Genomic DNA, 12933 nt, shown 5'->3' with positions numbered 1-12933 from the left:
TTACTTCTTCTCTGTCTTCTTGGGGAGCAGCACAGCCTGGATGTTAGGCAGGACACCTCCCTGGGCGATGATGACGCCAGAGAAGAGCCTGTTGAGCTCCTCGTCATTACGGATAGCCAACTGCAGGTGACGGGGAATGATACGAGTCTTCTTGTTGTCATGGGCTGCGTTGCCAGCCAGCTCAAGCACTTCAGCTGCTGGGTACTCCATGACTGCAGCCAAGTAGAAGGGGGCACCAGCACCCACACGCTCGGCGTAATTGCCTTTACGAAGGAGACGGTGGATCCTGCCGACGGGGAACCCAGCCCTGCTCGATCGGGACTTGGACTTTCCCTTCACCTTGCCTCCCTTGCCACGTCCGGACATGGTAGTATAATCTTCGTCGTCGTCGCTTGAGTAGGACCTTTAGGAGAAGACTAATGCGTCACCCGCCGTGTTGTGTTGTGTTGGGATATTCGTCCCAGGACGTACTGGGACACGGGCAAACATGTGAGCCCGTCACAGTTGCGCTATGCATGCGCATCTATATTATCGTGGTGGAGGGTAGCGACTGACTACCCGAAGTAATAATGAGAAAGGAGCACGGGCAACTATGCCAGCGGCATCCCTCACCTCATCTTCTGATGGGACGTATGCCCCACTAGGGAGAGACCTGAGAGCAGAAGTCACAGGGCAATTCAAGAGATAGTGCAGTAGAGGCTCCTCCGACCTCTCTAAGCAGTGTTCACAAGGGTCTGAGTCCACTCCTTTTATCTGTTTATAGCATAAGTATCCCAAACGTAAACGCCGCAGCTTCACTAGCAGACAATTCGGTAAGCCCAGAGGGGGCTGCAATGGTGAATAAGAAGTGGCACTGGCATACCAAGTGGCGGATCGTGAGCCTTCAGCCACACATAGCCTATGTTCCTCCACTGAGTGATGTCCAATAGTCACAGCGAAAGATCTAATGATTTGAGCCTGACTTTTGCAGAGTGGGAACGTGACAGCAGGGAGAGTACAGGCAGAGCGCGCAGCCTCATCTGCCATCTCATTCCCCAAGATGCCAACATGACCTGGAAGCCAGTGAAGGATGATCGTGGCTCCCCCACGGACAAGGAGAGAAGCTACAGTGTATATGGAGGATAACAAAAATGTTGTCTTTGAGGGAGAAGGAGCGAAGGCGTACAATAGATGAGAGAGAGTCTGTATGAATAACCACACGGCTATATCGGCGGTTGTGTGCATGCCGTAAAGCTCCCAGAATAGCAGCGAGCTCTGCCTGGAAGGGAGACGCCCCCTGGGACACCCGCCAAGACTCCACCATGTCACCAAAAACAAAGGCCGCTCCAGCAGTGCCATCAGCTGCCACAGAGCCATCAGTATAATAAACTGCTGACCCTGCAGACCCTAGAGCAGCTACCCGGCGGAGACTATCCTGACGGAGGAGAGCTGGGATGGTATTGCGAGGCTTCCCACCTGCTGGATAAACACACCGGAAGAGGAGGCTCCCAAGGTGGTGGTTCCTCGAACCCGTAGAATGGCGAGTCAGGGACCTGGCATATATCGGCAGTAGCACCCATACTATGTATCATAGCAACCGTGGCACGGGCCCAGTCCCGCCCAGGGGCCGGGTCAGGAGGGCGTGACAGAAGCCGCTTTAGTAGATAAGAGACTGGGAGATGTTGCCTGCGGTGCACAAGTTGCAGAGAGGTCGCTGCAGCCCGAAGCATAATGCGGCCTTTCAACGATGGGAAACCGCCCTCCACTCGCAGATTCACCAGTCTGGTCCAAGGGGGTGCATGCAGAATGATGCGCAGAGCCTCATTCTGCACGACCTCCAGAGACTGAGAAACACTTGGGGCAAGACCCGTCAGGCAGATGGCACTATAGTCCACCAAAGACCGAATAGCGTGGACATAGAACGTGCGCAGCACATAAAAAGAGGCCCCCAAACTCTTCTTTGAGAGGGAGCGAAGAGCAGACAGACGTGTCTTTGCCCACTCGCGCAAGTACCTGACGTGGCTCTCGAAATTGAGGTTGCTGTCTAGTCGCACCCCAAGATACGTGTGTACTGCCACGAGAGACAGCTGGCGGCCACCAATCAGAAGGGGAAAGCGGGGAGGCCTAAGGCCAAAAGGCATGCATGTGGTTTTACCGTAGTTAATTTTTAGGCCCAGCTCCGCACACTTTCTATATAGCCGTGCAAGTGCAATGTTGGCATGTTCGTAACAATCCCTCCTGGCTATGACGAGGGCCAGATCATCGGCATAGCACAGGAGGGTAACGCTGCGCCCATAATCCTCAGTAAGTAGCCCCTCCATGAGGATATTGAAAAGGAGAGGGCTCAAGACACTCCCCTGGGGGGTGCCGTTTAGGTGGGTATGAAAGGAGGAGAGCTGGCCCTGGAAGCGGACCCCCGCAGCACGCTCATGAAAAAAGTCCACAAGCCATGACAAGAGCTTGCCACCCACTCCCTTGTCTGCAAGAGCCTGAAGTATGACTTTAGGGCTCGCCAACTCAAAAGCTTTCTCAAGGTCAAGGAAGACCGCCATCCCCACTCCACCCCGAAGTTCACCGAGGAGAGATGCAAGGCAGTGAGAGGCACTTCTGCCAGGATGATAGGCAAATATCCTCTGGTGAAGCGGACCTAACCTCCATGCCAGACGCGCCCGCACAACCCGCTCAGCCGTCTTGGCAATACAGCTGAGCAGCGAGATGGGGCGCATGGCACCAGGATTGTTAGGCTTCGGGATGGGGTGGATGACAGCAGTCTTCCACGACCTCGGCAGACGCCCCTCAGACCACGAGAGGTTGAGCAGAGCAAGAAGCCGCTCCTTACCACAATCTCCCGCATGCGACAGGATGGAATAAGTCAGCCCATCAAGGCCTGGAGCAGTGTCCGCTCGATGCTGCAAAGCTGCCAGCAGCTCCCCACTAGTGATGGGGCAATCAGCTGGATCAGGACAGTCACAGGCCGCCTGAATAGCCTCAACACGAGAGGCGGACAGCTGCTCCTGAATGGCCAAGATGGACCGCGGGAGATTGCAGGACGCAGAGCGGTCTGCAAAGTGCTGAGCCAGGCGGCTGGCCTCTGCGACAGGATCAGGGTGTGAAGGTGGACGGGAGGGGCGTGGATCGGAGATGGACCTAATCCTCCTCCACATCTCACGGAGTGTGGAGTGAGAATCAAGGGTACGACACCACCTAATCCACACCTCCTCCCTAAGGCGGCGCTTCTCCGCGAGGACATGGCGAGACACGGCAGACAAGCACCGGCGGCACGGCGAAGTGCGGCGCCGCCGGTACTGTCTGCGAGCTGCATTTAGCCTCCGATTCAACTCCCTGACCCTATCACAATAGAACCAGCCATCCCGGTAGCACCTCGCAAAGCGCTGCTGCATCGGGATAGCAAGAGATGCTGCTTGCCTAAAAACATCAGCAACTTGCTCCGCTCGACCCTCGAGGTCTGCTGCAGGGGCAGATGAGAAGGCAAGAGTGAGAGCCCTGTCAAAGGCTGCCCAGTCCGCCCTGCTAATATCCCACCTCTGAGGAGGCGACCCGGGTGGAGGAAGGGGAGCCAAAGGTAAATCAACCACAACAGCATAGTGGTCACTCATGAGGTGGGGATGGAGTGACCACATTGCCGAGCCTGCGAGAGGGGTGAAAACAAAGGTAAGGTCTAGTCGACCTCCTCTAATATGAGTAGCCTCACTGATATCATTCAGCAGGGAGACACCTCCCATCTCCTCCATAACTACAGAGATGTGCCGACCAGCCTCGTTGGTCTTGAGAGGCGAGGAAAACATATCGTGGTGTGCATTGAAGTCGCCTCCAATGAACACAGGCCCCCTCGTAGCCTGGGAGAACAAGTCCCCCAACTCCAGAGAGGCATCTCGGCCACGATATACATTAAACACAGTGAGGGGTGACCCCGCTAATTGTAGGATCACGCCCTGGACCTCAACACCAGTCCCACAGTAGGGAGGCTCATAGACTGCAGAACCGATGTGGTCCCTAACCAAAACTGCACAACCCTGAGCTACACCACGTTCACGAGGGAGGAGATAGGAGGTGTATCCCGCCAAACGAAACCGGGAGCTCTCAGTCAACAAGGTTTCCTGCAGGAGAATAACATGTGGTTGATCCCTGTTGGCCACCTCTTGCAGGAGGGGAAGCTTACTCATTGCTCCTGCGCAGTTCCATTGGAGGACCCTGAGGTAGGTACCGTCCTGGGGCCCGGAGACAGACAGAGGCGAACCTCCTCTGATTCCTGACCCACTGGCATCAAAGGAGGCACCAAGGGGGCCGATGGAAGATGAGGAGAGCCGGCCGCTAGGGTGCGGGGTGGCCGAGCCTTGATCTTGGCTACCTTTGAAGCAGCCCCTCTGGGGGACGACTTGGGCTTCCTCGGTGATCGAGGCCGCTTGGCTGAGGCAGGAGGAACAACGAGCTGTCGTTTCGCCTCGACTGCTTGATTTAGTGTACGGTCCACTACTGCCACTATAGGATCTGTGTTTAGCTGGACCCCCAGAGTCTGAGCCACGGTTTCTGCTATGGCAAGAGCCAATTGCGTCCCCAGGGTGCGCAGCTCGTCCAGTGTGAAGAGTGGGGCTGCTTGAGATTGATGTGCCTGCGGAGGAGGAGTTTGCGTTACCGGCGCGAGCACTGGATCCTCTTGGGAAGGAGGGGGCGGCAGGGGTGATAGGTCCACTGAGGCCATGGGTCTGTGAACTTCCGCCACTGTCTCGACAGTCTGTGCGGGAGTTGGCAGGGGAGGAAAAGCAGTCGTGTCTAAGACAGGAGGAGTCTGTGCCTGGGGGCGGCGTTGTTGACCCCAAACAAAAGTTCCTGGGGGAGCCGGCGTTGATACCAAGGACTGCTGTTCCTGCACCCAAGAGACCTGCCTTTCTCTGCCCTGGTTCACCCTCTTCACCCTCGCTGGGCAACTGGGATGCCAGGCGTGGTGTGCTCCTGCACAGCTGGGACAGCGGGAGGTGACCGGCTCCTTTGCTCGGAATTTCACCAGGCACTGCTCCGTGTCGTGGGAGCCGCTGCAGATCCTGCACACTACAGGCCTGTTGCAGCTGGCACGATGGTGTCCGAACCTCTGGCAGCGGTAGCACCTCAGTGGCTCTGTAGTGTACGGGCGCAGCCAGTACACTCCCCAGTTCCCAAGGTCGAGAGAGGGGACGAGGGGGCCGCGGAGGGTGACACACACCTGTAGGGTTTCCTCCCGCGTCCGCTGGTGCTGGCACCTGGTAGCCTCCTCTACCAAGTCGTGCCTTCGGAGGATGTCCAATGGGAAACGACGAGGGTATCCCATCACTACAGCCTTCGTCACCTGTCCACCCCGTGTCAGCTCTGTCACCTTCACCGTTGCCGCCTCGTCCTCCGCTACAGCCTTGAGCTGCTGGTAAGCCTCCTCCGTGGAAGGAATGAGGACACAACTTTCGTCCCTGCCAAAACGATTCCTCGCTACAAGACCCGGCAGCTGGCTCTCCAGGGCCGCCACTGCATCGTAGCTGGTTTCGTAGCCCGATTGTAGTGGAACCCTGAAAGCTGGGAAGGAGGAGCGGGGTGGAGGAGGGGCTGCCACAGACACTGAAGGGCGAGGTGGAGGAGGAGGTTGCTTCAGAGCAGGCCGAGAAAAACCCTGGGCTGCAGGCTGGGTCCGGTTTGTACGCTTAGCCCTGCGAGTCACAAGGGTAAACCCCTCATTCTCTGTAGAGCCATTTGCATTAACAGGAGTAGGAGCAGCAGGTGTAACATCATCATCATGAGATGTAGCAGTGTCGGGGTTTGGAGCAGGCACAATGTCCTCCATCCCCTCATGGCGGCGAGCTATCTTCCTTGGTGCAGTAGAGGAAGCAGAGCAAGAATCAGGACGTCCTGGATCAGCACAACCGCCAGCAGACACAGTCGAGCTATCCCCTGATCCACGACGCTCCCTTTTCCTCCCAGTAGTGAAAAGAGTCTTGCCTACGTTCGCAGCTGGATGGGTGACCGAGGTTAAAACACCCTGGGCCGAGACAGCAGCTGAATGGGTGACCGCAGCCATGCTCCCACCCAAGACCCCAGGAACCGTCTCAACCCTATCTCCAGCATAGGGAACGTGAGCTGATGAAGCAGGCAGCTGGATCCTGGATGGCATAGGAATCCTCGAAGGCCCCGAGGGCCTAGGCCTCGACTTGCCTGTCATCACACACCGTCACAAACACCCACACTGACACTCACACAAACACACAGAACAGGCACACAGAAACGCAGGAAGAAGCCTACCTACTGTGGCAGGAATCTGCCCCTCCGCTAGCGGAGGACGCGGCAGCCCTTACCACAGCCCCGAAGGTCTTGCCTAACCCTAGCCCTAAACAAAGTTTTGGCTCACCCCTGCAGCTTCCTATAACCACCCCGACTACGGGGCCCCCTTGTGTACCAGGCCTGCGCCTGGAAACCGCGGGGTTCGGCTTCGTACCACGTACCAGGGGAACACTAAGAGCCAGAAAGGAAATACAGTAAGAGGCAAAAAGAAACCACTGAAGGGCGAGCGCGCACAAGCGTGAGCACCCCGGTACACAACAGTGGCTGGAGACCAAGGCGTGGTCAGGATGAAGGCGGCAAGCAACGACAGCAACAACACCTCAAAGCACTGTCAAGAGACAAGAGGGGCAGAGCAGCTCGATCAACGGCGAACCGGAGAGCTGTTACCCTTGTTGAAACAAGACAGGAGCAGGAGATGTTGTCAGTGTGGAGGCAGGCAGCAGAATGGTCACCCGCCCGCGACCTTCCCTTAAATACCCGTCTTCCCGATCCGGCCCCATCCCACCCGCGAATGGGAAGGAGGCAGAAGCCGGGCTGCGATCTGGCAGCAATCACATATAAGGATTTCAGCCAGCGCGTATAGTCTCCAAAGAAGGCGCCGGGTGCCACAGGCATCGGACATCACATACTCAAACACCTCCCAAACACATTCATAAATGCACTTACACACTTATACAACGCTGCCTTGGCATCCGGCTACTTTCCGGAAACGTTTAAGACCGCGACAGCAACTCTAATCCCTAAAAAAGACAAGACAACAACAGACCCTTTAAACTTCAGGCCCATCAGTTTACTAGAAGTGTTAGGAAAAACTTTCGAACGAATCATCAACATTAGATTACGGCAATACTTAGAAGACGAAAACCTTCTTTCCCCCAGACAGTTTGGTTTCAGACCTAGACGATCCACACAGGAAGCCCTAAACATCATCACCAATTACCTACATATCAACCAAAACATCCGCAATGCATACAAGACAGCCCTTATTACTCGTGACGTAAAACGTGCATTTGACTCTGTTTGGCACGCAGGCCTGAAGTACAAAATCTGCGAACAATTCAACTTTCCTTCACTCATTAAAAAACTACTTTGCAATTTTCTAGACAACCGCACAATGCGCATTAAATTTAAAAATAATTACTCAGACTTTTTCCAGCTTCACGCAGGTGTACCTCAGGGCTCCGTCCTTGCACCCACCCTCTACACACTCTACACAAATGACATCCCCACCCCACTACATGACGATTCACTCACCATTCAATACGCAGACGACATTACTCAACTTGTACGATCAACGACAATTGACGGAATTACCAACAAAGCGAGCATAGAGCTGGACCGAATTGCACGATGGGAGCAGAAGTGGCGGATTCAAGCGAATCCCTTGAAATGCACAGTAACATATTTTCGTATTAAATCAGCCAACCCCCGCCCACTTTTTCTAAATTCGCGTGATCCCGATCGCGTTCCCATTCCTATTAGGAATACTTGCACCGTACTTGGTCTTACATACGATAAAAACTTCAAATTTCATCATCATATACGAGGCAAAGCAGGCGTGGCTGGCACTGCATTAACACAAATATACCGATTCCGTAGTGCAACACCATCAACTAAATTTCATTTGTATAAAGCACTGATCAGACCACTGCTCACGTATTCACCATTAAGCCTATCTCTTTCGGCCAAAAGCAACATTCTAAATTTACAGAAAGTTCAAAATAAAGCCATACGTTGGGCACTGAGCATACGGTGGGATGATTTTATCACCAACATACACTGTCATGAACGCGCCAACATTCCACCCATCAACACTTACCTTCACCACCTACAACAAAAACAAATCACCAAACTCACCGACGTTCACACTGACTTCATCGACTTTTTCACCCGGATCACACCCCCCACACGACCTCTAGCCAACCTCTTCCACCCTGACGCAAGACCTCCACCAACCCCATTGTTTACTTAATTACCACTAATTTATTTATTATTGATCCTGTCATTAATTAATTCACACCCAGCAACTCATTAAACTTAAACCACCCCTACACCCACTATCAAATCACGGCAGCCACGCATTCACACGCCATCCTCATATCCAGCACCCCAGACCCCGACCTTGACCACCCCATCAAGATAATCACCTTCCTCCACCCCTCCCCTTTCCTTATCCCCCTACCCAAGCCCCCTAGGGCTACAACACCTTACCCTAACACCCCTATCCTACCATCCTATCCCAGGCTCCGAAGCCGGAAAAATCAGATGAACCTGAGAGGCAGCCAATAAGCCAATGCTTGGCAGAGAAAGCCGTAGCGACTCACTCCTCCCTCCCTTAAGTAACAACACTGTGCACGTGCGAGACCCCACCCCCCTCCCCAACACCAAACACACGCACGTTGGGTTAAGCCCCGACACTCTTTCTCTTCGTCTAAATTCTTCCTCTCCTACTATTATAAAAAAAAAAAAAAAAAACATGCACATTACACAATGCAACCAGGAACCTGATCTCTCAGTAAGGCCGGGAGATTAAACTAAGGCCTAGTTCCTGCCACCACGTGTTGTCGTCGTCCTGGTTGCATTACACTCATCACACATATACACAATCATTCTTTACCTTCCTTCCTTTCCCCCCCTTTTCTATACGTCATTGTATTGTATTGTGCGTCCCCCATGTCGACTCAGTCTCTCGCTCGCTGCCGCACCGTGCACATAGTAGTAGTAATACCGTCTGACTCGTCAGCGACGCCATGCCACCCAAGACCTCCGGAAAGGCTGCTAAGAAGGCTGGCAAGGCCCAGAAGGCCATTGCCAAGGGAGACAAGAAGAAGCGTAGGAGGAAGGAGAGCTACAGCATCTACATCTACAAAGTGCTCAAGCAGGTCCACCCTGACACCGGAGTTTCCTCCAAGGCGATGTCTATCATGAACTCTTTCGTGAATGACATCTTCGAGCGCATTGCTGCAGAGGCTTCACGCCTGGCACACTACAACAAGCGTTCAACCATCACCAGCCGGGAGATCCAGACGGCCGTCAGGCTGCTCCTCCCTGGCGAGCTGGCCAAGCACGCCGTGTCTGAAGGCACCAAGGCTGTCACCAAGTACACCTCCTCAAAGTAGAGAGGTTACGCTCTTGGCCATTTCAACATTTCCGGCTCCAATCGGAGCCACAAGATTTTCGATAAAAAGGGGAAAGACAGACTTACAAAGTATCCTCTCAGGGACTCTGGTTTATCGACCTTTTTTTCTCTCTCTCTCTCTCTCTTTCTTTTTTCCCTTCATGTCTTTCTTTCTTCCTTTTTTCCCTTCATGTCTTTCTTTTCCGCAACGGTGGTTTGGGATGGGCACAATCGAAATGTTTTGAACTAGGGCTGGGGGTTAAAACAAGAGAGTCAAAATAAAAGAGTAAATATGGGCGTGCGGGCCTTCTTATTCATCTGGAGAACCAACAACAACGTACCGTCGTCCCAAGAAGTGACGGCACAGAGTCAGATTGCTTCGGTCACTCTCCACTGCCATACGTTCTATGAAAACAGTGAATATAAGGTTAACATTCAATGCCTTCATCACGTCATGCCAAATAACGTATATATTATATCGCGCAAATAATGATGTAAAATGAATAACAGGAGGCAGTGATATATTAGATGGTAACACTTAGTTATCTTTCCCGATTTGACTGAATGTGAAATGTATTAATTTCGCGCGCGGTGGCCAGTACGCCTATAACTCCCAGTCATTTATTTATTTTTTTTATAAACTCTAATGTCCTGCTGAACAGAAAATGCTTATTTGGAAGTTTTGAACTCAATGTTTGGTTTATGAACCTCTGCATTTTATTACTCTTGCGAATCGATTATGCACTGAGGATATCAGACACTGACAGTAGGTAGCATTCTCCAAGGAGCTCCGACTCTAATGTAGGCAAATTTCGATTTTTTTTTTTTTTTTTTTTTTTTTTTTTTTACCGATAGCCCTCTGTCTTATATGAAATAATCCTGAGATTTTTTTCATGGGAAACTGGCCAAAGGCAGTGTAATAACTGCATGTCCTTGAGTGAATGTTATCTCCTTTCGTGCGTGTTGATCGAAACATTTAAAATAGCTTACTGTCTTACGCCTCCTTCCCGCTTTCTGTCGTCGTCCATGGAGACATTGGAAACGGAAATAAATGACTTGAAATTATTCCCTCGTATTGTAACGGAAATTATTATTTTATAAATAATCATTAATCATTTCCAATGTTTATTGAAGCTCGCTTTTGTTCAGTCTTACGCTACCCAAAAATCACTGCCTGCTACCATGCTAGATTTGAACTCCACAAAATAATTATTCCCGACTCTTCCTGAGCGCCAGTTGTGAAATATCAGTTTGTTCCGTTTAGGAATTCCTATTATCGTAACTAACCAACTGCTTCCTACAATAATTTTGAAATATACAGATAACTGGTCATGGATTTATTGTTTTTTGTAACAATTTTACCTATTAGGTTTCACCTCGTACAGATATAAGGAAGAGTATGGACACTATCGCTGACCGAAAACTTCTGGATACTCCGCCGGCACTTCTTAGGCCGACTGTACCAACCCACACACTCAACAGGCGTACAGTAAATACATGCATGACATCGTATCATGCATATTCATGTCAGTCTATAATATGTAGGTACTGTACATACAACAACAAATGTGCACAAATACATTTCTACTGTGTGCGCAGTGACCTACACATGTACGTACGCACTAAGTCATGCTCACATACTGTACACACAAGCCCTCATACATCCGTACACACAGACAAACATGCTCACAGACACACACATACACATACGTACAGTATAAACATACAACATACATACATACACACGCACAACTGCAGGTAGAAATCGATGGGTTCAGGTTCACTTTTTTTTCTTTTTTTTTCTCAGTATAGTAACTGAAGGATTTACCGTGCGTTCGTGGTCACTGTCAAACCTTCATGACGGGTACAGAGCATCTCCTAATATGCATCGGGAATGCCTTTCTCTTTGTGCAAGCCTGTGTACGTTTATGAGGGCGTGAGTGAATCAATGAGGAAGTAAACGAAACAGGCAAATAACGACTACAAAACCTGCGACGTGAACAACAGATCAACAAAATAAATAAACGAATAGGCAAGTTCCACCTCCCCCCAAAAAAGTAAATGAATGATTGAAAAAAGGATGAATGAATGAATGCATGTATGTAAGTATATAAGTACAGTTCATTCCTCCGTAAGTGTGTGTGTGTGTGTGTGTGTGTGTGTGTGTGTGTCCTCATACGTCCGTACACACAGACATACATGCTCACAAAGACACACAAATACATAGGTACAGTATAAACATACATACACGCGCACAACTGCAGGCGAAAATCGATGGGTTCAGGTTCACTTTTTCTTTTTTTTTCCAGCATAGTAACTGAAGAATTCACCGTGCGTTCATGCCGGATAGAGAGCATTTCCTAATATGCAGCGGGAATGCCTTTCTCGTTGTGCCAACCTGTGTACCTTTATGAGGGCGTGAGTGAAGCGATGAGTAAGTAAAAGAAACAGGCAAATAACGAAAACAAAAACTGCGACGTGAACAACACATCAAGAAAAGAAATAAACGAATAGGCAAATATTCCCCCTCTTCAAAAAAAAAAAAAAAAAAAAAGTAAATGAAAAAAAAAAAAAAAAGTAAATGATTGAAAAAAAAAAAAAAATAGGATGAATGAATGCATGTCTGTATGTAAGTATTGGAGTTCATTCGTCTGTGTGTGTGTGTGTGTGTGTGTGTGTGTGTGTGTGTGTGTGTGTGAGAGAGAGAGAGCATGCTTCGCTGCGGAAAAGCAAGAGCTGATATATGGAAACCTAAACTGAGGGTCTGTCATCATCTCTCTTTGAAGAAGGGTTTTGGCCCTGAAAAGGGCCGAGATTTCTTTCGATCGAGGTGAGGGGCCTCTGCATATGAACAAGTTATCTCTTGAATTTGTCGCTGTCACGGCCGTTTTCTCTAAGTGCCAAAACCCACCTATCACCCATCGTACAAGCATTGCATCAACCGCCATACAACCGCCGAGGCCTGAAATCAAATTTAAATGGATCCGGTTGGTACTTGCACGACCGCTAGTTCATTATATAGAAGAGGTGGTTGACAAAGTGGCTGACACTCGCCTCCGAACAGTTTCACTATGCAGGCCTTTACCGGAGCTCGCAGTTCGATGGCTGCTGCTGCTGCTGATGATGATTTTTAATATTATTATTAATCTTGATGATGATGATGATGATGATGGATGGATGGATGAAGAGATAGATGGTGGTGGTATTTTTTTTTTTTTTTTTTTTTTTGTAGTAACTAGTTGTTGCAATACTACTAATGACGAGAGGAATGAATAGTATTTTCTTCATTATTACCATTATTGCTATTTCGGGGTGTTAAATCCACCATGGTCGTCACCACACGGATAATATATATACTGTTGTATACATCACCATATCCTCTGTCACTGAACGACTTTGTCCATTCCTTCGATGGTGGGAGAATAGCCATCATCACCTGTGTTTTCATTCATCCACCCGGCCAGGCATTTATTTAGGAGGCATAATTATACAGTACAGTATTATGTAGGTGCAGTTGG

At 50.4% G+C, this 12933-nt stretch overlaps 1 protein-coding gene across 1 annotated transcript; it reads right to left on the bottom strand.

The window, feature by feature from the left end:
* Positions 1–366, bottom strand: LOC145419021 (histone H2A-like). The gene has a single exon (XM_080287267.1). The coding sequence runs from the start codon at positions 364–366 to the stop codon at positions 1–3; it is 366 nt and encodes a 121-aa protein (XP_080143393.1).
* Positions 367–12933: the final 12567 nt, after the last annotated feature.

The sequence above is a fragment of the Coenobita brevimanus genome, chromosome 117 (genome assembly GCF_032717465.1).
Source record: "Coenobita brevimanus isolate Jiangsu-jjx chromosome 117, ASM3271746v2, whole genome shotgun sequence".
Classification (NCBI taxonomy): Eukaryota; Metazoa; Arthropoda; class Malacostraca; order Decapoda; family Coenobitidae; genus Coenobita; species Coenobita brevimanus.
The sequence above is the reverse complement of the archived record's forward strand: the minus strand, read 5'-3'. Positions and strand labels throughout refer to the sequence as shown.

Coding starts and splice junctions, on each gene's coding strand:
- LOC145419021 (XM_080287267.1), bottom strand. CDS start 366: ATGTCCGGACGTGGCAAGGGAGGCAAGGTGAAGGGAAAGTCCAAGTCC.